Here is a 26,791-nt window from a genome sequence, read left to right as displayed (position 1 = left end):
CTTGGGAGTCTGGGTGACCTCCTCGGACGTCAACCACACTCAGAAGTTCCCCCGATGGTTTGATAGCTTGAGGACGAGTTGGGCAATTCTTAAGAACATGTCCGGAAAGACCAAAGTATAGACAGAGCCCAAGATCTTGTCTCCGTCTTCTCTCCCCAACACAAAGACTGGCAACTCTAACCTCGGTTAAATGGACCTGCTTCGGGGAAGCATAACATAACTAAGTAATGGTCTCCATCAGAAAACAAGAGGCATCATGGAGGACCAGAGCATCCTTGAGTGTCTCAGAAAGGCCTCTTTGAAACTGGTACCTGAGAGCAGCATCATTCCATAGAACTTTGGTGGACCACTGTCAGAATTTAGTACAGTACTCCTCAGCTATGTGACCCCCTTGTGTCAGGTTCATGATCTTAGCCTCAGCGACCTGAATTGTGTTGGGTTCATCATATATCAGACCTAAACTGTCCAAAAAGGCATCAACAGGAAACCATTCTGGGGCATGTGGAGACAAAGAAAATGCCCAGGTCTGAGAACCCCCTGGAAGTAGCGACATGATTATTCCCACCCGCTGTAACTACTCCTCTGACGACCAAGGGCTCAGGGTTAAAAATAACTTACAGTTCTCCTTGAAAACCTTAAACTGGTATTTCTCTCCTGAAAATGTATCAGTGAGGGATATAATAGGTTTGGGAGAGACCACCTGTACATCAGAGGGTACTGACATCACAGCCACTGGGGCTATGGGGGTTTCATCAAGTTATTTATCTGACTTTGCAACTGATATTATGATGACTTCAGACTCTGGCAATCCTTCTCCAGATCCTGAGTAATTTGCGTCAAATTTGCCACAAAAGCGTGTGAGCAGGATCCATACTGGCGAAAAAGAAAAACATATCAGCCAGGTGTATCGTGACGCTAGTCACTTCTTCACGGCCAAGCCATGAGTCAGAGTGGTCAAGGAGTCCAAAGTTAGAAGCCTGGAGGGTATGTCATAAATTGAAGGAAGAGACAAAAGCAAAGTCAGGTAACGTTCCAAGATCAGAGTATCTGGAGGATATCAGATCAGAGCTGAAGGTGTTAAACAGGCGGATGGTCAGAATGAAGTCCAAGGTCAGGCAAGTGATGAAGCTTACAGAACTCAAGGCACATGCGAGTAAACCTCACAAGCTGAGTGTATGTTTTTGCAGAATTCTGGGAGACACAGCTCAGTTAAGAAGCATGACATTTATCTGGAATAATGAACACTTGGAGAAAGCCGACGCCTCACAGCCTCAGATTGGATAGTCTTAGATAGCTCAGCAGGCCTCTGTACCAGATTGAATGGCCAAGCTGTCAATCAAAGTACTGACAATCAAATTGTACATGATATTTCCCAAAATCTCATCTGGACATGGCTGAGGAAATCTGCAGCTTAAGAGCAAGTGCAGATGGCTGTAGATTCTCTCCTCGGAGACAATTTGACCAATTATGCAAGTGACACTCTGATCAAAGACTGATCAGCATAGCGAGATCTGATTCTCTCGGATGAAAAACCAAAGCACAAGTGAAACAAAAAAGGGGGACAACATTTATCCATCTTCTCCATTCTCAAAGTCCAAAAATCCTGAACATCTTCAGTTGCCATCTGAGTACAGCTTGATGTTTTTCACACACCCATAGACTTGAATGGCATCCGATCTCAGAGTGAAATTGTAGCAAGCTGTGATTTTATTCAGTGGCACCCTTTACCAGATTGGACAGCCGAGCTGTCAGTAGCTGCATCGCAGACACTGAGGGGTGAAACTGGGACAGTATAAAATACTTATTTTTCTTATTGAATGATGGCGAAAAAAACTACTTTTCAGGCACAGCGCTATGCTTAGTAGGGTAGATGTGCCATATTGAAGTTAAAAATTTGCTGAAATGGATTGAGTGTACCATGTCACATTGGAAGAATCCCTTAGGTGCCCGAAAAGCAGGAACCCCCACATAAGTGACCACATTTTACAAACTTCATCCCCTAATGAATTCACCTAAGGGTGCAGTGAATATGTTGACACCACATGTATCTCATATAATTTTATATCATTGGGCGATGAATAAAGAATAATTAATTACAGTTTAAAAGGAACCTGTCAGTAGTGTTGTGCATAGTAACCTACACAGAGTGTCAGGTCGGCGCCGTTATACTGAATAAAATGATACATTGGTTGATGAAATTCATCTTGTGGCTGCTTCTTAATCTTTATTTTCAGTTTTGTGTTAATGAGATTCTCGTGCCCTAAGGTGGGGTTGGGGTATGTGGTGCTCTGATTAGGTATTCATAATGCAGACTGCTGACAGGTCACTGCTCTCTCAGTGACCCGCCCCCTAGTTTCCATAATGAATACCTAACATACTGAATTACCAAAAAAAATGCATCTGCAGGTGGGTTAGGCAGTTAGATCTCCACTGGTCTGATCACAGTTTATAAAAGTTACAATAAATATTTTAATTATTAGGTAGGGAATATAAGAAATAGAAAATTGTTATTCAGAAATAGTTATTAATTAAATTGCAATAAATGAAAAAGCAGAAAAATCGGTACCAATCTGCTGACTGCAGTCTGAATCAATCCTTCGTATAAAGCATGCCGCCCGATAGTGAGGTAGGTGGTGCATGAAAAATGTGTTGAATACCAATTGCATTCAATATTGAAAAAAGAAACAGCACTCACCATTGCTTCTTAAGAAAGGTCAATGTCCTTTACTCCATGTGGTGGGACAATCCTTTAACATGTTATTTATCAAATGTCTTCCATAAGGATCTACTACAACTTTTATAAGAAAGGTTGTACTTTATAAAATTAATTCATCGTATGAAATCCATTTTCTAGAAACCGCTGTCCCGATGTAACGAAAAATGTGCTCCTGGATACAGAAAAGCTCCTAAGCTTGGGCACCAAGACTGCTGCTATGACTGTGTTTCCTGCTCAGAAGGAGAAATATCCCAAACACCAGGTGGGAATATAATAGATAATAAATCTTGATGGGAGGGGAACCAGCAGTTAAAATGTAATAATACAATCTGCTGTGCATTAGAGAAGTAGCGTTGTGCAGAAGATTTCCCAAAATCTCATCCAGACACTGCTGAGGAAATCTGCAGCTTAAGGCTAGGTTCACATTGCGTTAGGGCGATCCGTTTAACAGATCCGTTTCAAAGCGGCACTAACGCGATGTAACAGATCCATTAGTGCACCCACTGACATTCATTATCGTAACGGATACTAACACATGTCAAAATCGGCATGCATTATACCTTCGAACATGGTCTACCATGTTTTTGGGTACGTTAGGTCTAACGCACACTGAACGGATGTGTTCACTGTGCATAGACCTTCATTACTAACGCTTGCCGACGCAATGGTACCATGCGTTAACGCAATTGTAGAAAAAAAAGAGATTTTGGGCATCTGTGTTAGCTCATCCTTTTAACGGATCCATTCATCGGATGGCACTAACGCGACGTGAACCTAGCCTAAGAGCAAGTGCAGATGGCCGTAGATTCTCTCCTCGGAGACAATTTGACCAATTATGCAAATTACACTCTGATCAAAGACTGATCAGAATAGCGAGCTGATACTCTCGGATGAAAAAACCATAGCGCAAGTGAAAAAAAAACGGAGGACAACATTTCTCCATCTTCTCCATTCTCAAAGTCCAAAAATCCAGAACACCTTCAGTTGCCATCAGAGTGCAGCTTGATGTCTTCCACACACCCATAGACATGAATGGCTTCTGATCTCTGAGTGAAATTGTAGCAAGCTGTGATTTTATTCACTGGCAGATTCTGTCAGTGACAATAATCGTGCATCAGTTCTGCCCCATTGAGTAACATCAGTGCTATCCGAGTGCTCCCTTAGGCCAGTCTCACATGTCCAGATAATTCCGGTACCGGAAAAATCGGTACCGGAGTTATCCGTGTCCGTGTGTCTGTGTGCTCATGTGGCACATCAGTGTGGCACACGTGCGGCAGCCGTGTGCCGCCCGTGTGCCGACTGGGTACCACACAGACTGTGCAGGAGACAGCGCTACAGTAAGCGCTGTCCCCTGCTTTGGGTGCTGAAGCCGCCATTCATTTCTTCTCTCCAGCAGCGTTCGCTGGAGAGAAGCAATGGAAAATCATTGTTTTTTATTTTTTTTGCGGTTGAAATAAAGTTCCCGGTAACCAACCCCCTCCCACCCCCTCCCAACCCCTGTGCGCCTGCCCGCTGGAAATAAAATACTCACCCAGCTCCATCGATGCTTCCTCTCAGCGTCGCAGCTTGTCCTGTATGAGCGGTCACGTGGTACCGCTCATTACAGTGATGAATATGCGGCTTCACCCCTATGAGACAAGTTGTAATTTTGATCGATATGTGATTCTCCAGGTCATTACGAGTTCGTAGATACCAAACACGTCTAGGTTATTTTTTATTAAAGTGGTAAAAAAAAAACCCAAATAAAATTATGTCATTTTTCAAGACTCGTAGCGTCTCCATTTTTCGTGATCTAGGGCTGGCTGAGGGCTAATTTTTTGTATGCCGAGTGGATGTTTTAATTTAACCCCTTCATGACCCAGCCTATTTTGGCCTTAATGACCTTGCCGTTTTTTGCAATTCTGACCAGTGTCCCTTTATGAGGTAATAACTCAGGAACGCTTCAACGGATCCTAGCGATTCTGAGATTGTTTTTTCGTGACATATTGGGCTTCATGTTAGTGGTAAATTTAGGTCAATAATTTCTGAGTTTATTTGTGAAAAAAACAGAAATTTGGCGAAAATTTTGAAAATTTCGCAATTTTCACATTTTGAATTTTTATTCTGTTAAACCAGAGAGTTATGTGACACAAGATAGTTAATAAATAACGTTTCCCACATGTCTAATTTACATCAGCACAATTTTGGAAACAAATTTTTTTTTTGCTAGGAAGTTATAAGGGTTAAAATTTGACCAGTGATTTCTCATTTTTACAACAAAATTTACAAAACCATTTTTTTTAGGGACCACCTCACATTTGAAGTCATTTTGAGGGTTCTATATGGCTGAAAATACCCAAAAGTGACACCATTCTAAAAACTGCACCCCTCAAGGTGCTCAAAACCACATTCTAGAAGTTTATTAACCCTTCAGGTGTTTCACAGCAGCAGAAGCAACATGGAAGTAAAAAATGAACATTTAACTTTTTAGTCACAAAAATGATCTTTTAGCAACAATTTTTTTATTTTCCCAAGGGTAAAAGGAGAAACTGGACCACAGACGTTGTTGTCCAATTTGTCTTGAGTACGCTGATACCTCATATGTGGGGGTAAACCACTGTTTGGGCGCACGGCAGGGCTCGGAAGGGAAGGAGCGCCATATGACTTTTTCAATGAAAAATTGGCTCCAATCTTTAGCGGACACCATGTCGCGTTTGGAGAGCCCCCGTGTGCCTAAACATTGGAGCTCCCCCACAAGTGACCCCATTTTGGAAACTAGACCCCCCAAGGAACTTATCTAGAAGCATAGTGAGCACTTTAAACCCCCAGGTGCTTCACAAATTGATCCGTAAAAATGAAAAAGTACTTTTTTTTCACAAAAAAATTAATTTAGCATCAATTTTTTCATTTTCACATGGGCAACAGGATAAAATGGATCCTAAATTTTGTTGGGCAATTTCTCCTGAGTACACCAATACCTCACATGTGGGGGTAAACCACTGTTTGGGCACATGGTAAGGCTCGGAAGGGAAGGAGCGCCATTTGACTTTTTGAATGAAAAATTATCTCCATCGTTAGCGGACACCATGTCGCGTTTGGAAAGCCCCTGTGTGCCTAAACATTGGAGCTCCTCCACAAGTGACCCCATTTTGGAAACTAGACCCCCCAAGGAACTCATCTAGAGGCATAGTGAGCACTTTAAACCCCCAGGTGCTTCACAAATTGATCCGCAAAAATGAAAAAGTACTTTTTTTTCACACAAAATTTCTTTTAGCCTCAATTTTTTCATTTTCACATTGGCAACAGGATAAAATGGATCCTAAAATTTGTTGGGCAATTTCTCCTGAGTATGCCGATACCTCATATGTGGGGGTAAACCACTGTTTGGGTGCACGGCAAGGCTCGGAAGGGGAGGCGTGCCATTTGACTTTTTGAATGGAAAATTAGCTCCAATCGTTAGCGGACACCATGTCGCATTTGGAGAGCCCCTGTGTGCCTAAACATTGGAGCTCCCTACAAGTGACCCCATTTTGGAAACTAGACCCCCAAGAAACTTATCTAGATGCATAGTGAGCACTTATAACCCCCAGGTGCTTCACAGAAGTTTATAACGCAGAGCCGTGAAAATAAAAAAATAATTTTTCTTTCCTCAAAAACGATTTTTAGCCCAGAATTTTTTATTTTCCCAAGGGTAATAGGAGAAATTGGACCCCAAATGTTGTTGTCCAGTTTGTCCTGAGTACGATGATACCCCATATGTGGGGGTAAACCACTGTTTGGGCTCACGGCAGGGCTCGGAAGGGAAGGCACGCCATTTGGCTTTTTGAATGGAAAATTAGCTCCAATCATTAGCGGACACCATGTCGCGTTTGGAGAGCCCCTGTGTGCCTAAACATTGGAGCTCCCGCACAAGTGACCCCATTTTGGAAACTAGACCTTCCAAGGAACTAATCTAGATGTGTGGTGAGCACTTTGAACCCCCAAGTGCTTCACAGAAGTTTATAACGCAGAGCCATGACAATAAAAAATAATTTTTCTTTTCTCAAAAATGATTTTTTAGCCCACAATTTTTTATTTTCCCAAGGGTAACAGGAGAAATTGGACCCCAAAAGTTGTTGTCAAGTTTCTCCTGAGTACGCTGATACCCCATATGTGGGGGTAAACCACTGTTTTGGCACACGTCGGGGTTCGGAAGGGAAGTAGTGACGTTTTGAAATGCAGACTTTGATGGAATGCTCTGCGGGCGTCAGGTTGCGTTTGCAGAGCCCCTGATGTGCCTAAACAGTAGGAACTCCCCACAATTGACTCCATTTTGGAAACTAGACCCCCAAGTTCCCCAAGGGAACTTATCTAGATGTGTAGTGAGCACTTTGAACCCCCAAGTGCTTCACAGAAGTTTATAACGCAGAGCCGTGAAAATAAAAAATGTGTTTCCTTTCCTCAAAAATATTTTTTTAGCCCAGAATTTTTTTATTTTTGCAAGAGTAACAGGAGAAATTGGACCCCAAAAGTTGTTGTCCAGTTTCTCCTGAGTACGCTGATACCCCATATGTGGGGGTAAACCACTGTTTTGGCACACGTCGGGGTTCGGAAGGGAAGTAGTGACGTTTTGAAATGCAGACTTTTATGGAATGCTCTGCGGGCATCAGGTTGCGTTTGCAGAGCCCCTGATGTGCCTAAACAGTAGGAACTCCCCACAAGTGACTCCATTTTGGAAACTAGACCCCCAAGGGAACTTATCTAGATGTGTGGTGAGCACTTTGAACCCCCAAGTGCTTCACAGAAGTTTATAACGCAGAGCCGTGAAAATAATAAATGTGTTTCCTTTCCTCAAAAATATTTTTGTAGCCCAGAATTTTTTATTTTTGCAAGAGTAACAGGAGAAATTGGACCCCAAAAGTTGTTGTCCAGTTTCTCCTGAGTACGCTGATACCCCATATGTGGGGGTAAACCACTGTTTGGGCACATGCCGGGGCTCGGAAGGGAAGTAGTGACGTTTTGGAATGCAGACTTTGATGGAATGGTCTGCGGGCATCATGTTACGTTTGCAGAGCCCCTGATATGCCTAAACAGTAGAAACCCCCCACAAGTGACCCCATTTTGGAAACTAGACCCCCCAAGGAACTTATCTAGATGTGTGGTGAGCACGTTGAACCCCCAAGTGCTTCACAGAAGTTTACAACGCAGAGCCGTGAAAATAAAAAATCATTTTTCTTTCCTCAAAAAAGATGTTTTAGCAAGCAATTTTTTATTTTCACAAGGGTAACAGGAGAATTTGGACCCCAATATTTGTTGCCCAGTTTGTTGTTAGTACGCTGATACCCCATATGTGGGGGTAAACCACTGTTTGGGCACACGTCAGGGCTCGGAAGGGAAGTAGTGACATTTGAAATGCAGACTTTGATGGAATGGTCTGCGGGCGTCACATTGCATTTGCAGAGCCCCTGATGTGCCTAAACAGTAGAAACACCCCACAAGTGACCCCATTTTGGAAACTAGACCCCCGAAGGAACTTATCTAGATGTGTGGTGAGCACTTTCAACCCCCAAGTGCTTCACAGAAGTTTATAACGCAGAGCCGTGAAAATAAAAAATAATTGTTCTTTCCTCAAAAATTATGTTTTAGCAAGTAATTTTTTATTTTTGCAAGGGTAACAGGAGAAATTGGACCCCAACAGTTGTTGCCCAGTTTGTCCTGAGTACGCTGGTACCCCAAATGTGGGGGTAAACCACTGTTTGGGCGCACGTCGGGGCTTGGAAGGGCGGGAGCACCATTTGACTTTTTGAACGCAAGATTGGCTGGAATCAATGGTGGCGCCATGTTGCGTTTGGAGACCCCTGATGTGCCTAAACAGTGGAAACCCCTCAATTCTAACTTCAACACTAACCCCAACACACCCCTAATCCTAATCCCAACTGTAGCCATAACCCTAATCACAACCCTAACCTCAACAAACCCCTAACCACAACCCTAACCGCAACACACCCGTAACCCTAATTCCAACCCTAATCCTAACCCTAATCCCAACCGTAACCCTAATCCCAACCCTAACCACAACTGTAACCCCAACACACCCCTAACCCTATCCGTAACCCTAACCACAAGCCTAATCTTAACCCTATTTCAAACCCTAGCCCTAATTCCAACCCTAACTCTAATTCCAACCCTAACCCTAAGGCTATGTGCCCACGTTGCGGATTCGTGTGAGATTTTTCCGCACGATTTTTGAAAAATCTGCAGGTAAAAGGCACTGCGTTTTACCTGCGGATTTACAGCAGATTTCCAGTGTTTTTTTGTGCGGATTTCACCTGCGGATTCCTATTGAGGAACAGGTGTAAAACGCTGCGGAATCCGCACAAAGAATTGACATGCTGCGGAAAATACAACGCAGCGTTTCTGCACGGAATTTTCCGCACCATGGGCACAGCGGATTTGGTTTTCCTTAGGTGTACATGGTACTGTAAACCTGATGGAAAACTGCTTCGAATTCAATCCGCTGCGGATCCGCGGCCAATCCGCTGCCAATCCGCTGCGGATCCGCGGCCAATCCGCTGCGGATCCACGGCCAATCCGCTGCCGATCCGCTGCGGATCCGCAGCCGATCCGCTGCGGATCCGCGGCCGATCCGCTGCGGATCCGCTGAGGATCCGCGGCCGATCCGCTGCGGATCCGCGGCCGATCCGCTGCGGATCCGCGGCCGATCCGCTGCGGATCCGCGGCCGATCCGCTGCGGATCCGCGGCCGATCCGCTGCGGATCCGCGGCCGATCCGCTGCGGATCCGCGGCCGATCCGCTGCCGATCCGCTGCGGATCCGCGGCCGATCCGCTGCGGATCCGCGGCCGATCCGCTGCGGATCCGCGGCCGATCCGCTGCCGATCCGCTGCGGATCCGCGGCCGATCCGCTGCCGATCCGCTGCGGATCCGCGGCCGATCCGCTGCGGATCCGCGGCCGATCCGCTGCGGATCCGCGGCCGATCCGCTGCGGATCCGCGGCCGATCAGCTGCCGATCCGCTGCGGATCCGCTGCGGATCCGCGGCCGATCCGCTCTGTGTGCACATGCCATAACCCTACCCCTAACCCTAACCCTACCCGTAACCCTAACCCTACCCCTAGTTCTAACCCTAGTTCTAACCCTAACCCTAGTGGAAAAAGAAAAAAAAATATTTTCTTTATTTTATTATTGTCCCTACCTATGGGGGTGATAAAGGGGGGGGGTTTATTTATTATTTTTTTATTTTGATCGCTGTGATAGAACCTACCACAGCGATCAAAATGTACTTTGCCGGCCGGCAGATGCGGCGGGCGCACTGCGCATGCGCCCGCCATTTTTGAAGATGGCGGTGCCCAGCGAGGAGGCGTACGGACACCGGGAGGATCGGTAAGTATGAAGGGGTAGTGGGGGGGGGTGGATTGGAGCACAGGGGGGGTGATTGGAGCACAGGGGGGGTGATCGGAGCACAGGGGGGAGCGGACAGCAGGACGGGGGAGCCGGCAGGCGGACGGAGGGGACCGGAGGACTAACGGAGGACTGGGGGGGCGATCGGTGGGTGTGGGGGGGGGGTGACTTCAGGTTTTCCAGCCATGGCCGATGATATTGCAGCATCGGCCATGGCTGGATTGTAATATTTCACCAGTTTTTTAGGTGAAATATTACAAATCGCTCTGATTGGCAGTTTCACTTTCAACAGCCAATCAGAGCGATCGTAGCCACGGGGGGGTGAAGCCACCCCCCCTGGGCTGAAGCACCACTCCCCCTCTCCCTGCAGATCGGGTAAAATAGGAGTTAACCCTTTCACCCGATCTGCAGGGACGCGATCATTCCATGACGCCACATAGGCGTCATGGGTCGGATTGGCACGGGTTTTCATGACGCCTACGTGGCGTCATGGGTCGGGAAGGGGTTAAATGATTTTGGTGTAGATACAATATTTTGCTCTCCCGTTATTTCTATTTATTGCAATGTTGTGGTGACAAAAAAATTTAATTCTGGTGTTTTTACTTTTTTTTTCGCTACGCCGTTTACCGATCGTATTAATTATTTTCATGTATTGATAGATCGGGAGATTCTGAGGGAGACGTATTTTTTTTTACTTTTTTAATTGTTTTATTTTGAATGCGGCGATTGGGGGGTAATTTAAACTTTTTTCTTACTTTTCATTTGCTTCAACAGTCTCAATGGGAGACTTAAGGCTATGTGCACACGTTGCGGATTTTGCTGCGGATTTGCAGCAGTTTTCCATGCGTTGTACAGTGCCAAGTAAACCTATGGAAAACAAAATCCGCAGTGCACATGCTGCGGAAAAAAAAAAAAGGAAATGCAGCATTGTTTTTTCCGCAGCATGTCGATGCTTTGTGTGAATTCCGCAGCGGTTTACACCTGCTCCTAAATAGCAATCCGCCAGTGTAAAACCGCAGGTGGAATCCGCACAAAAAATGCACAAAAACCTCTACAAATCTGCAGCAAATCCACGGTAAATCCACAGTGCTGTTCACCTGCAGATTTACCGAAATCAGTGCGGAAAAATCAGCACACCTTTCCTCAGAGTGTGCACATAGCCTAAAGCTGCAATCATCAGATCACTTGTGCTACACAGAGCAAGGCTGCTCACATGCTATGAGCGCTGATCACTGGGCAGCACTCATAGCAATCCAGCAATGACAAACACAGGAGTCTGCTGCCGACCCCAAGTTGTCATGACAGCCCATCAGCAATGCGCGATCATTAGGGGTTCATGTTAATAATAATAATAATAATCTTTATTTATATAGCGCCAACATATTCCGCAGCGCTTTACAGTTTAACAGTTTCAAACACAACAGTGATAGGTAACAATGTTAACAATACAGTAATAAAGCAGAATAAAACAAAATATGACGACCCTGCTCGTGAGAGCTTACAATCTACAGTAAAGGTGGGGAGATACAAAGTACAGGTGTGTATTTACAATGATGTATTTACAATGATGGTCCAGCCATCTTCAGGGGGTGGGGGGTAGATGGAGATAGCGAATGGGCTACACACACACAACCATAAAATGAGTTTGATTAGGGAACGTGATAGGCCGCTCTGAACAAATGTGTTTTGAGGGAGCGCCTAAAACTATGCAAATTGTGAATGGTTCTAATATCTTGGGGTAGAGCATTCCAGAGGATTGGTGCAGCACGGGAGAAGTCTTGGAGTCGGGAGTGGGAGGTGCGGATTAGTGCAGAGGTTAGTCGAAAGTCGTTTGCAGAGCGCAGCGGTCGGCTAGGCCGATAGACAGAAATGAGGGAGGAGATGTAAGGCGGTGCCGCACTGTGGAGAGCTTTGTGGGTGAGAACAAGTACTTTGAATTGTATCCTGTAATGAATGGGCAGCCAGTGTAATGACTGGCGAAGAGCTGACACGTCCGAGTAACGATTAGCCAGATGGACGACCCTAGCTGCCGCATTAAGGATAGACTGGAGAGGGGAAAGTCGCGTGAGGGGGGGCCAATTAATAGGGAGTTGCAGTAGTCCAGACGGGAGTGGATTAGGGCGACAGTGAGAGATTTTGTTGTCTCCATGGTGAGAAAAGGGCGGATTCTAGAGATGTTCTTTAGGTGTAAGCGGCACGAGCGGGCAAGAGATTGTATGTGGGAGGTGAAGGAAAGATCGGAGTCAAACATAACACCCAGACAGCGTGCCTGCTGCCGGGGTGTTATTATGGTGCCACCCACGGAGAGGGAAATGCCAGATTTAGGGAGGTTAGTAGAAGGCGGGAGCAGAAGAAGTTCAGTTTTTGGAGAGGTTGAGTTTCAGGTAGAGAGCGGACATTATGTCAGAGACTGCGGACAGACAGTCAGTGGTGTTCTGTAGTACAGCGGGGGTAAGGTCAGGGGCTGACGTGTATAGTTGTGTGTCATCAGCATAAAGATGGTACTGAAAGCCAAATCTGCTGATGGTCTGTCCAATTGGGGCCGTGTAGAGGGAGAAGAGAAGGGGGCCAAGGACTGAGCCCTGAGGTACCCCGACAGTGAAAGGAAGAGGAGATGAAGTGGAGCCAGAGAACTGAACACTGAAGGAGCGTTCAGAAAGATAGGAAGAGAACCAGGAGAGAGCAGTGTCCTTGATGCCTAGTGACTGGAGCCTAGAGAGTAGGAGAGGGTGGTCAACAGTGTCGAAAGCTGCAGAAAGATCGAGGAGAATGAGCAGAGAGTGTTCACCATTACGTTTTGCTGTCAGAAGGTCATTGGTCACCTTGATGAGTGCAGTTTCTGTCAAATGTAGGGGGCGGAACACGGACTGTGAAGGGTCTAGGAGGGAATGAGTGGAGAGGGGTGGAGCCGCATATTCATTACTGTAATGAGCAGTACCATGTGACCGCTCACTACAGGAAGAAGCTGCCGCGCCCAGAGACTGTGCCACATGCAGGGACCTCATCCGGAGTGCCGGGAGAAGGTGAGTATGTCATATTCACCTTTCCGTGTTTCACCGACGCCCCATCTTCCGCATCCTCTGCACACACTGTTCAGGTCAGAGGGCACAATGACGTATTAGTGTGCGTGCTGCCCTCTTCCTGAACAGTCAGTGTGGAGAGACGGGATGCTGAGGAGCAGCGGGCGGGGACGCTGAGGAGCAGCGGGCAGCGACGAGAGGTGAGTATGTCATTTTTTTTGTGTGCAGCAGCATTACATGTGGCACAATGTTATATGGAGCATCTATGGGGCCATAAAGAACTGCATGGAGCATTATATGGGACATCTATGGGGCCATAATGAACTGCATGGAGCATTATATGGGAACACTATGGGGCCATAATGAACTGCATGGAGCATTATATGGGGCATCAATGGGGCCATAAAGAACTGCATGTAGCATTATATGGGGCATCTATGGGGCCATAAAGAACTGCATGGAGCATTATATGGGACATCTATGGGGCCATAATGAACTGCATGGAGCATTATATGGGACATCTATGGGGCCATAATGAACTGCATGGAGCATTATATGGGGCATCTATGGGGCCATAAAGAACTGCATGGAGCATTATATAGGGCATCTATGGGGCCATAAAGAACTGCATGGAGCATTATATGGTGCATCTATGGGGCCATAAAGAACTGCAAGGAGCAGTATATGGGGCATCTATGGGCCATAAAGAACTGTATGGATCATTATATGGGGCATCTATGGGGTCATAAAGAACTGTATGGAGCATTATATGGGGCATCTATGGGGCCATAAAGAACTGCATGGAGCATTAGATAGGGCTTCTATGAGGCCATAAAGAACTGCATGGAGCATTATATGGGGCATCTATGAGGCCATAAAGAACTGCATGGAGCATTATATGGGGCATCTATGAGGCCATAAAGAACTGCAAGGAGCAGTATATGGGGCATCTATGGGCCATAAAGAACTGTATGGAGCATTATATGGGACATCTATGGGGCCATAATGAACTGCATGGAGCATTATATGGGGCATCTATGGGGCCATAAAGAACTGTATGGAGCATTATATGGGGCATCTATGGGGTCATAAAGAACTGTATGGAGCATTATATGGGGCATCTATGGGGCCATAAAGAACTGCAAGGAGCATTATATGGGGCATCTCAATTAATTTTACTTTTATTGGTATCTATTTTTATTTCTGACATTTACCAGTAGCTGCTGCATTATCCACCCTAGGCTTATACTCAAGTTAATAAGTTTTCCCACTTTTTTGTTGCAAATTTAGGGGGGCCGGCTTATATTCGAGTCGGCTTATACTCGAGTATATACGTTAAGTCTTTATATAGAAAAACTCACCAGACAATAAATGTCAGAAATCAGAACACATTTTCATAAAAAGGATGTATGTGAAAGAAAGAGTCAGAATACATTTCCCTATTCATAAAAAAGACATAAAATCTTAAATATATTCTTAAATGCTTAAATAAATTATTAATACTTAAATAATATAATATAAAACAAAAATTACTTAAACACTACTGATACCAAGTGGCTGCGAGATTGTATTTTTCCTTTTTTGGTGTTTTTCATGTTAGAGTAGGACTGGCAAAACGTAAGGACCCTTGGCGCGGGTTGCCGGCTTGCATATTAAGGCCAGAATATCAACTAATACCTTACATATATTTGTATGTTTTGTTTTGCACGTATATTTTTTGCAGGGTGCAGTTGAGCCCAAATGGTTCTGTACACTGTGGCCTTTGTTCACACATGATGCATTTTAGCACTGGGCAGCCCGCCATAGGGCGTCATTAATAGGCTGGAGCCAGATGCTCTGCATTCCTTGTGTGAACTCGCCACATACAGAGTATGTATCTTAGTGCATTGGTGTAACACACGGCCAAATCCTTATTGAAGGCTGGCTGTTTCATTAGGTATTGCACCTGTGCATTTGCTATTTTATTTGGGTCCGCTGCACCTTGCTTGTGCATTTGTTTTGAGGCCTATTTAGACAGGTAAGCATCTCTGCCTGTTTTAGGTGTGTTTTCTTGAATTTTTCCTTTTTTGGTGTTTTTCCTGAGATTGTATCAACCTTGATAACAAAAAATTCTATATAGAAATATTTATAATTTCATTTTTTTAAACTCTTCTAAGGTCAGACTATTTTCTGATTTTTTGCTTATGTTTTTTTCTTCCCCTTCTTCCAAGAGACATAATCTTTTAATATTACATACACATAGCAGTATAGGGCCTTCTTCATGTGTCTGTTTTTTTTGTCCATATGCAATCCATTTTTTAAGGGCCACAAATGCGGACACATGCATATCAATTGTATTCAATGGTGGTGCGGACATCAGGTTTTTCACTCTGTGTGTGTGAAAAACCCACAAACATGTCAGTGTAAAAGTTGTGCATGCTTTTCTTAAACTTATTTCTTTATTATACAGTGGAGGGAAACAGCGGGTGCTGAAAACCACTCCAATTATTCTCATCTGGTCACACTTTTACTCCACTTCAAGGATTGACAATAAATCATTCAAAATCAAAGAGAACTTGGAGTTTACATGAAAAAATGTACTTTTTAAACGGATTTAAAATGTAAAATTTAAGTAAACAAAACTTGAATTTTTCAGTTTAATTTATGAAGGAAGTAATAAGTGTCAAAAATTAGAAACTAAGAGGGACTCAGATACCCCCTGTATTAAACATAAAGGATGGCCTCATATGCATTCTGTTCAAATTGTCATATAGTGGTCTCCTAGACTCTCAAAGGTTGTACACTAAATGCAAAACCTGCCAAAAATTACAAACAGTGTCATCCATACACACTTCAAGGCAACAACTGGAGTGCCTCAAAAAATTGAAAAAGTGTAGCTTTGGCAGTTCTACACTCACAAATGTTTTGCACACAGTGCAAAGCCAGGAAAAATTGATAAGACGGCTAGTACAGTGATCCATAGACCCTTGAAGACAACAACTTGCAGGCCTTACTAAAATATTTTGAAAGTGTAGTTGATGTACTCCTATACTCAGAAAGGTTTTCCAGGAAAAAATTATAAGTAGGGTCATTCAGCCATCCATAGACCCTTGAAGGCAACAACTGGCGGGCCTCATTCAAATATTAAGATTAAAAACATTTTATGTGTTGCTTGACCATCTTTAAAACTTTTCTCTCTTTATCAAAAATACCCAGTCATCAGGGCCTAGTTGCTGGGAGGGTGTCATGAAGTTGGCCCAGGCCTGTGACAGTGTAGCTCTGACTCTGCTCTACCCGGTGTTTGTCTCTTTTGCTTCTTCTCCTTCATTGGACAAGAACCCTGCTGCTAGCGTTGTCTGTTGGGAATTTTTTGCAACATATTTTGCACAATGGACTTCTGGTATAGTACCATTTTAATAAACCTCTCTGCCTCAGGAAGGAAAGCAAGGTGCAAGATTATCCTTGTAGCATGGGTATAGCAGAGCAAATAATCAGTACTTTTTTTTGGCTAAGATGAATGTGACATTAAGGTCAAAGGAAAGGCAGCGGTTCTTAAAGTTGGCCATATGTGCCAAGTGGAGAGCACCCAGACGCAGGGCAGCGGGATACTCGGTACCGGGTCCCTCTGTCTCGGTTCTGGGGATGTCACGTGTTGTGAACTCTATTTTTGGGCTCCCTCTAGTGGTCACAAGCGGTACTGTGTGAGTGTTGTCTTTCTGCAGGTTGGCCGCATCAGCTGGCTCATTATCCTGGGTTAGTTTCCTATTTAGCTCTCCTGGATACTCAGTTCCTTGCCTGCTATCAATGTATTCAGAGCTATTCAGATTCCTCCTGACTACCTTGCTCCCAGTCGCTCCATGACAAGCTAAGTTTGTTTGTTCATTTTTTGATCATCAGTGTTCATCATGATTTTTTGTCCAGCTTGCTAAAATGTGATTCCTTCGCTTGCTGGCTGCTCTAGGGAACTGAATTTCTCCCCTCACACCGTTAGCTGGTGTGAGGGTTCTTGAAATCTCAGCGTGGATATTTTGTAAGGGTTTTTCATTGACCGCATAGACCCCTTTTCTATTTTCTGCTATCTAGTATTAGTGGGCCTCATTTGCTGAATCTGTTTTCACCCCTGTGTATGTGCCTTCCTCTTACCTCACCGTTATTATTTGTTGGGGGCTTCTATTTCTTTGGGGGTGTTTCTCTGGAGGCAAGCGAGGTCTTTCTTTCTCTCTAGGGGTAGTTAGTTTCTTAGGCTGGCTCGAGACGTCTAGGATTTTAGGTACGTTCACCGGCTACCTCTAGTGTGTTTCGATAGGTTTAGAATTGCGGTCAGTTCAGTTACCACCTTCCTGGAGCATGTCCTATGTTTAGTTACTTAGCTGGTACATTTGTGATCCTCAGCCACTAGGATCATAACAGTCACGGTGGCCCGACCCGGTCCATGGCCCTGCTAAGGGGCATCCAATTAAAGGTGTAGGCGAGAGTTTGTCAAGTGTTCGTGACGCCACCTGTGGTGTTCGGTCAGAGTGACCGACGCTGCTGGGGGTCCACTGGGGTGATGGAATGGCAGCTAGATGTTATACCTTCCCACAGGTGAAGTGTGTCCCCAGGGCTTCCCTTGATGAGTACATGGTAATGGTGTAGGTCGCTGTAAAAAACGAGGACACAGGGTTGCAGTCTCTTTACCTTTTACTGTAGACTTCGGCATCCACAATCCAGAGCACTGCTAACAGGGCTAGCTGAGACCGGCCGGTCCTAAGGCACATCCAGAGTTCCCTTTGCAGGTGGAAATCAGTAGCCTTCCTACTAGCGCCTGTGTGTTGTAGTACCTCCCTGCTGAGCACCACGGGATAGTCCTCACAACTCTTGTATCTGTTCCTGATGTTCTCTCTCTCCATCCCCCAGATGATATGGATAGGACGCACCCATATGACGGGTAGGCCTGGAGTTAATTTATAGGAACCCTAGAGATGCCCCTCTCCCACAATTGCCTCCGTTGTCTGCATAGGTGTAAAGGGTGGACAGCCGACCTAAAGTTAACTGCCCTGCCGTTATCTGGAGTAATGCGTAGATTCAGTACTCCCTCGGTGTTCTGGTCACCGGCTACGCACCTCAGAAGGATGTTGCCACGGTCTTGGGGCAAGACTCCTCCCGGTATTATCTCCTAGTGCTGTGATCTCGTTTCTCACTTCTCCACAATATACTTCGCTTCTTGTCCTTTCTTAGGATGCCGCCGCAAGGTAGTGCAGGCACGGCTCCATAACGATCTGTCTCTTGCTAGGCCACTGTCAGGATCCCACCCCTGACAGGGACCTCCCTGGATCTTCCCAGCAACTCTCTCTCTACATGTTACCTGGGCAAAACCCAGTCAGCTTCTCCTTCTAACTTCCTATCCAACCCCCAGTTTCACCAGAGTGTGAGGAGTGGCCTAATAAATAGAACCTTTTGCTCCCCCTGGTGGCCGGAATGTGAAGTGTAGTGTGTGACTGTGATACCAGGTCAGGTGAACTCTTTTAGTACAATCAGACGTACCATCACTCCCCTTAGTGGCAGAGCCACAATACTGCACGACCAGGACTCTGGAGCGCTGCACAAGCACCTTACAACCAACACTTTCCAGTGCCACCATGATGACTACTCTCCACCTTCTGCTCCATCTCTTCCTCCTCATTCCCCTCCCCATCCCATTCACATAGGAGAGATGGGACAAAGCTTGTGTGGAAGCTAGCCTCAGTTGTGCTATTAAACAGATCATGTTCCTCCACCTCCTCATCAGCCTCCATATCCTCATTGTTACCAAAACCACACTGAGCAGATGAGATGAGGCTGACCTGGGTATTATCTCCATATTATGTCTTCCTCCATCACCACCTGGTACGTATGCTTAGCTTCGTATTTAATTGTAAGCAGCAACTGTTTAAGTAGGCACAGAAGTAAGATAATTGCACTGATGATGGCGTCATCGCTACTCACCATCTTTGTGGTGTAATCTGTTTTGGAGAACTGCACAAATGTCCGAAACCATGCCTACTCTTCCGTTGTTATGTGCTGTGGCTGACCAGAATACCTGCGACTCTGTTGGAACTGGTGTTCCACAACTGGCATCTGCTGCTCACAAAACCTCACCAGCATGTGCAGTGTGGAGTTCAAAGCACGTGGTGACGTTGCACACCAGTCAGTGAGCTGTCACTTGCTGTAGCTGCTTCAGTATCTTTGACCATAAGCTCTGTCAAATCTGGGTAGGCTTTCAGAAACCACTAAACTACCAAGCTGAGCACACAAGCCAAGCTTCCTACATTTGTGAGCCTGCCAAGCTTCATAGCTGCCACCAGTTTACGGGCATTATCACACATGACTATGCCTGGTTGTAGGTTCAGAGGTGAGAGCCATCGATCTGTCTGAAAAGGAAAAAAAAGGCATGAACCGCACCTCCAAAAATCATACGTTGATCTAAAGCCGCTAGGCAAAAATTTATATAACTGAATATGACGTTTTCAGTTTAACATTCTGATCAGACTGTATGAAGCCCACTGCCACGTCACGGTAAACCTCGTAGTGGGTCCTACCGCCCTAATGGAGCGGAGCCGTGCGGCGACCACCACCACAGCGACAATGCACCAGCAGGGCGGACGGCCTGTTGCCCCACAGCACCCATGCTGCGAGACTGAGCACCCATGGCTCCAGACCACACCGCCCCACCAGCACAAAGCCACAGCAACAATGGCCGCCGCACAGCACCAGCACCAAAATGAAAGGAGCACTGAAACTCACCTTCCTCCAGCTCTTCAGTGAGAGCCAAAAATGGGCTAGACACCTTACATTGCAGTCTCCTGCCAAATAAAATCACCTGTGCCAAATGGGAGGAGTGCTGGTCCAAAAAAGAGACTAGAACATGCTTTGCACAAAAAGGAAAAAAAAGGCATGAACCGCACCTCCAAAAATCATAAGTTGATCAAAAGCCGCTAGGCAAAAATTTATATAACTGAATATGAGGTTTTCAGTTTAACATTCTGATCAGACTGTATGAAGCCCACTGCCACGTCATGGCAAACCTTGTAGTGGGTCCTACCACCCTAACGGAGCGGAGCCATGCGGCGACCACCGCCACAGTGGCAATACACCAGCAGGGCGGACGGCCTGTTGCCCCACAGCACCCATGCTGCGAGACTGAGCCCCCATGGCTCCAGACCGCGCCGCCCCACCAGCACAAAGCCACAGCAACAATGGCCACCACACAGCACCAGCACCAAAATGAAATCTGTCTGATCTGTTATTTCTTTCAATAACACTGCCATAGTGTGTGGTTTGTCTCCTAGACAAATTTGTTTCCACAGAGCCTGTTGCCGCTTTACTGAGGCAGTAATGCAGAGCTTTCAGCTTCCGACGAGTGGTCTGAGATAGCACATTGGAGGCGGAGAATGAGGAGGAGCAGGTGTAGGTTCAGGAACTGGAGTAAAACCCAAAAAAAGTTGAGCCAGCAATTCTCCGGCATCGGTAGCACATATGTCGCACTATTGCAATGCTCAGCCCTGGCCTCCTCAATGTTTACCCAGTGTGCTGTCAGGGAAATGTAACTTCCTTGGCAACAAGTGCTTGTCAAAATGTAATGACACAGAATTTATTCTTAATTATGCAATATGTATTTTCCAGTAGGTCAAGAGACATAGGCCATTGTTCATATGAGCCTGAATGTTGACTCTTGAATTGATGTTTGTTGCAGCTTATTGTGCTGCTATCTTTGGAGGTCAGGGAAACAGAGTCATTGAACAATAAATGTTTGCTAATATGTTGATTATCCATTATATCAGTCCATGCAGCTTGTTGACCTGCAAACATTGAATGACAAACTATGCAGATTGATTAAATATTCGAACAATGAGAGTTGACCTCATTCCACATCCCCCCTGACCTGTGAATGAAGGCCTGAAGAGCAGATGTGGATATAAAAAGGACCTCTATCCTTCTGCAGAGAAACTCTGCATGACAGAAACTGAGGCATTATTGCTATAAAAGGAGGAATACACATTTCACATTCTACAGAATGTCAGTTTAAAGGACCATGGCCTCAGCTGGAGCACTGACCATCACTGAAACACATTTGAAGAATCCAGGTTGGGACAATCAAATCACCTGGCCACATACCTTAATGTGCTCTGTCAGCTTACTAAACTTGATCGCTCCTCTCTGTGGGTGCCTGTCAAAATCTGGGTGCCACTGGTGGGGGTAATCGGCCTTGGAGCCTTGAATGAGACTGTGTAATTTGCACCACCTTGTGTATTTGACAATTTTTGTTTTTAAATTGAAACCAGCAAAATTTCATACAACCCAATTTCTACAGTATATATGATAATAGTCAATTTTTGAACAACCAAATTTGTAAACCTGTAGAAGGCCAATTTCTGTTTTTGTTTCAAACCAACAAAATTCAACAATAGTCAGTTTTTGGAATAAAAAATATTTTGTGAACTGTATCAGACAAAGGGTTTTTTAAAATATTTAAACCACCGTAATTTTACGCAAAGCATGTTAAAATGTATGGCTGACAATAGTCAATTTCTGGAACAAAAATATTTTGAGAACTGTACCAGCCAAGCGGTTTTTAAAAATTGTAAACCACCGTAATTTTACACAAAGCAAGTTAAACATTATGCGTGACTAATTGAATTAATAAAAATTGAGCTTTTTTTTTAGTTTTATATACCATCTATGACAGGGTCACTGGCACGATATGTGAGGGGATATGTGTGTCACAGAGACGGCTTTCCTCCATGATCTAGTAACCCATACGTTTCCTTTCAGCATGGTATGTGCTGAAGGAGTTAAGCGGCCATGTTATAGATGGGTTTTTAGGTGAGTAGGTAAGAGATGGGCAGGACCCCTACTCAGCATAGCTCCACCTCAAGGGTGTGGCTGGGGAAATAAATGTCCAGCCAGTTTTTTCTGTGATCTGTGTGGTGTAGAGGCAAGCAAGTCTTAGGCTGATGCTCCTGAGAGAGCTGCCATACGTGTTGGCCCAAGAGTTCTGGGCAGGACTATTTATGAACTTTTTGTTTCCTTTTGAGCCAGAAAGGCTATTTCTTCTGTTAACATGTTCTGGTTTATGATGCAATAAACCACCCAGAGACTTTAACCCACGTGTGCCTGTGTCTACTTCGAAGAACAGCTAAGTGAGCCGACCTGCAACACACGATAATGAAACACTAACCATGTTAAACTCTATTGATGACTAATTGGATAGAAATTTTTTTTAACTGTTTTGGGAGATTTATATATCACCACAATGTAATATCAAGTAGTGCGTTACAGATTATGGATGACTAATTTATCCATTAAAAAAATAACCTTTTTTTAGATTTTTATACCACCATAATGTAACACAAAGCACGCTAAACTGTATGAATGATAATATAGTCAATTTGTTCACTCCCAAAAAAGAATGTGGTCTTGTGCAGCAGCTTTATATTTAGCAAAGCACTGAACTCTACCTTGCGGCTGTATTCTTCTGCTCTTCCTGCTTCTGCAACTGTCCATAGGTTAAGTGCAGAATGTGTCAGATAAAAAACAGCAAAGCACCGGATTAACACTTAGAAGAACTGTTATAATCATGGTTCAGCACCAGCACAAGTGTCAATACTAGAGGACTCTGATTAGTTAAACTGTGCACACACATCCCTGGACAAGAACTCTCTCCCTCCAATAACAACTGTCCCTCCCCAGGATAAATGAGGAATGTATCTGATACAAAAAACGAAGCACAAGATTAGGCCTTAGAACTGCTTTTATTATGATGGTTCAAAATCAGTACCAGTATCAATGTTAAAGGACTCTGAATTGATCAACTGGGCACACACAGCGATAAATGCTCAATCCCTACAATCACACCTGCCCCTGAGCTCTACAATGGTGTCAGTGTGCCGAGCATGGCAGCACAGGTTCTTTTATAACCTCTGATGAGGTCATGTGGCTAGCCATTTACAATAATGATACTACCAAGATGGCTACAGCATTACAGTGACTGAAAGGTAATCCCGCACATTTTTATTGACTGTGTAACAGATGCTAAACATGTGGGACAGGGATTAGAGCCTCACATCCGAGCACCAGCCAATGCTCGACGATAGCCGAGCACCCAGATACTCAAGTGATATCCGAGTATCACCTAGCATAGTTGCTCATCGCCAGTTGCTATCCATATCTCCTTGGCCAGAAAGGTAGCGGTTCATTGCCATTTCTAAGGCTGTGTTGGCTTTAAAGAGATATAAAAAAGGATTTAATACAGTCCTTGGAGATCTCAGAGCATTACATAACTTCTTGATAATAATAGGCTCAATCGCACTTGAAAATCACAGAAAATTAATTTGCGGCAAATCAAATTTGCTTTTGAAAAAAGTTAAAGCTAATGAATTGGAATATTAAAAAATGTTTAATTCCTGTTAGCTTTCGTTCACATGTTCATGTTTAATTACGTAAGAAAACATAACATACTGTTGCAGCAAAATGGAAAAATCCAGCATTGGCAGGAAATGGGATAAGTATATTAAAACATTATTTTATTAGCAACATAGTTTACAAAAAGGGAAAAATTAAACATCAAAACATACAAAGAGAATAAGAGGACACGAGTCTAAACATTTCGATCATAACCGCGATTAGTACTAACTAATGTTCAGCGAACCCCTGGATGATCGGGTCAGATGATTGGGTCCCGAACATCCATTGATTGCCATGCTGTCATCTGTTGATAGAGTACTACTCCCATCTTCCACATGCTGCAGTTGATAACAGCAAGAGCAGTCGCAGTTCATGCGAGTGTTCATCAGCTGGCTCCTGTGCTACAAATACATTTTTTTTTTATGACGGAGGGTCTTTCTATTTTTGATAACCAGCATGGCAAAACTGGCAGCAGAGAGTTGCAAGCCTCAGCAGTCAGCTTTATCCTGGCTGGTTAGTCAAAAAAGATGGGTGCTCATGCCATTTTTTAAATTATCTAAATTTAAAGTAGACAGCTGGAAGTTGGTATTCTCAAGCTGGTAAGGGGCCATGGATATTGCCTCCCCAGCCTAAAAATAGCAGCCCGCAGCTGCTCCAGAAAAGATGCATCTATTAAATGGACCACTTCTGGCATTTTGCTTAGCTCTTCCCACTGGCCCAGTGGTGGTGGCAAGTGGGGTACATATTTGTGAGGTTGATGTCACCTTTATGTTTTCTAGTGACATCGAGCCCACAAGTTAGTAATGGAGAGGTGCCTATAAGACGCCTCTCCATTACTAACCCCACAGTCATATTGTCAGTAAAAAACACCCACTGTAAAGTTTTTTACTTCAAATTAAAAATATACACCGTTTTACAAATTATTTTATAGATGCCACTGCATTACTAACCTGTAGGCTTGATGCCACTGCCCAGTGTTTGGTACAGACCCCAAACATTACTGTACGGGTTCATCCATCACTAGTCCAGACCAGTCAGGACCAAGCGCCGTCATACTCGAAACTTGTAGACCCATCTCCATTTATTCTCTTTGTATGATTTTATTTTTTTTTTTTTATTTTTTATAGCTATGTTGCTAATGAAATACTATTTTAATACACAACTCATTTCTAGTGAATGCTGGATTTTTACATTCTGTTACTATATCTACACTCAGAAATCGGTTCGGTCTGGAGCCTCTGTGCACAGGACTTTGATTCAAGGCATTTGGATCAATGTGTCATCAGTATTTTGTCCGTGTGTCCATTTTAACCATCTGTCATCAGCGATTTTCATGGATGGATAAATAAAAGACAATGCTTCTCATATACTTTGCAATGTTAATCACATATAACACATGGACTGTACACTAATACCATCCATGTTCTGTATGTGTTTTTCATTAACAAGTAGACCTGTATTATTTTCATCTGTGAAGCAATAAAAAATGGAAATGTATCTTAATTTTCAACAGACATGTGTGGTCCATGAAAAAAACACTGGGATGTTTATAGCACCATAGAGAATAATAAGTACATATTGTATTTGTGATAAAAAAAAACGGATAGAACATGTATGTGCCTTAATGAGACTTGTTTTATTTCCCACAGACAGTGAAATCTGTCACAGATGTCCTGATGACAAGTGGCCCGATGAGAAGAAAGTGACTTGTGTACCTAAAACATATGACTTTCTGTCTTATGAGAAGGATGAGATTGTGATTATTTTCATCTTCACATCAATATTACTGTCTGTAGTAACTATATTTATATTAGGGATATTTATCCATTACTGGGACACTCCTATTGTGAAGGCAAACAATCGGACTGTGAGCTTCATCCTTCTGGTCTCCACCTTTCTGAGCTTCCTGAGTGTTTTCTTGTTTCTTGGTCCTCCTGTTGATGTAACCTGCATGCTTAGACAGATTATATTTGGAATACTATTATCTGTTTCTCTATCTTCCATACTCTCTAAAACTATCACAGTGTGCATTGCTTTCAAAGCCACAAAACCCAACAGTGTCTGGAGGAGGTGGATTGGCCTGAAGACATCTAAATACGTGGTGGTGACCTGCTCCTCAGTTCAAGTTCTTATTTGTGTTTTCTGGATCTCTCTCCGTCCTCCATATCGGGAGTATGACATGACTCTTTATACCAATCGGATCATCATTCAGTGTAATGAAGGCTCGGATATCTGGTTCTACTCCATGTTGGGTTATCTGGGGCTCCTGGCAGACTTGAGCTTTGTTCTGGCTTTCATGGTGAGGACATTACCGGACAGTTTTAATGAGGCCAAGTACATCTCCTTTAGCATGCTGGTGTTCATCAGTGTCTGGATTGCCATGATTCCGGCTTATCTTAGTAGCAAAGGGAAGTATATGGTGGCAATGGAAATTTTTGCTATACTGGCCTCAAGTGCAGGATTATTATGCTGTATATTTTTCCCAAAATGCTATATAATACTAATTAGACCTACTATAAATGTTAAGAGAAATTGCTAAAATCATTACTTTTACATTAGAGCAATCAATGTTGAGGGCCATGCAATGTTTTAGGGAAAATCTATCACCTCAAGATACTGACGATCTGGCCAATTATTGCAAAGAAAAAATTGACCATATTGAACAGGAAATTATTTCCCAATCTCCTCATTTCATGCATTGCCCTTCCTCCCCCACTGCATCTAGCTCACTCTTTGACTTTGAACCAGTCACAGAAGAAGTAATCAGGCTTCTTGCATCTTCACGGCAGACCACTTGCACCAGTGACCACATCTCCTCCAGTCCCTTTCCCCTGCTGTCGCCTCTCACCTAACAAAAATATTCAACCTGTCTCTCTCTCTTCCGGTATCTTTCCCTCCTCATTTAAGCATGCCATCATACATCCATTACTTAAGAAACCATCCCTCAACCAAAACTGTGCCGCTAACTATAGACCTGTCTCTGATCTTCCCTTTATCTCTAAACTCCTCAAATGCCTGGTCCACTCCTGCCTTATCCGCTATCTCTCAGATAACTCTCTTCTCGACCCTCTTCAATCTAGTTTCTGCTCTTTACACTCTACTGAAACTGCCCTCACTAAAGTCTCTAATGATTTACTACCAGCTAAATCTAATGATCACTACTCCATGCTAATTCTCTTGTCCGCAGAATTCGACACTGTGGATCATCAGCTCCTCCTCTCTATGCTATGCTCCATTGGCCTTAAGGACATCGTTCTCTCCTGGTTCTCCTCCTATC

General features: G+C 44.2%; 1 protein-coding gene across 1 annotated transcript; it reads left to right on the top strand.

Annotated features, from left to right (window-relative positions):
* Positions 1 to 740: 740 nt before the first annotated feature.
* On the top strand, positions 741 to 26,053 carry LOC143800858 (vomeronasal type-2 receptor 26-like). Its single transcript, XM_077281216.1, has 4 exons — positions 741 to 826; positions 2,855 to 2,978; positions 21,883 to 21,886; positions 25,164 to 26,053. Exons 1-4 carry the CDS (start codon positions 741 to 743, stop codon positions 26,051 to 26,053), a joined length of 1,104 nt encoding a protein of 367 aa, XP_077137331.1.
* Positions 26,054 to 26,791: the final 738 nt, after the last annotated feature.

Source organism: Ranitomeya variabilis, chromosome 1, assembly GCF_051348905.1.
Source record: "Ranitomeya variabilis isolate aRanVar5 chromosome 1, aRanVar5.hap1, whole genome shotgun sequence".
NCBI lineage: Eukaryota > Metazoa > Chordata > Amphibia > Anura > Dendrobatidae > Ranitomeya > Ranitomeya variabilis.
This window is presented reverse-complemented; position numbering and strand designations above follow the sequence as displayed.

Excerpts from the sequence above, each read along its gene's own strand:
- LOC143800858 (XM_077281216.1), top strand. The coding sequence starts at position 741 with ATGGGGGTTTCATCAAGTTATTTATCTGACTTTGCAACTGATATTATG. Across the intron at positions 827-2,854 it reads AATCCTTCTCCAGATCCTGA|AAACCGCTGTCCCGATGTAA; the intron begins GTAATTTGCGTC and ends TCCATTTTCTAG.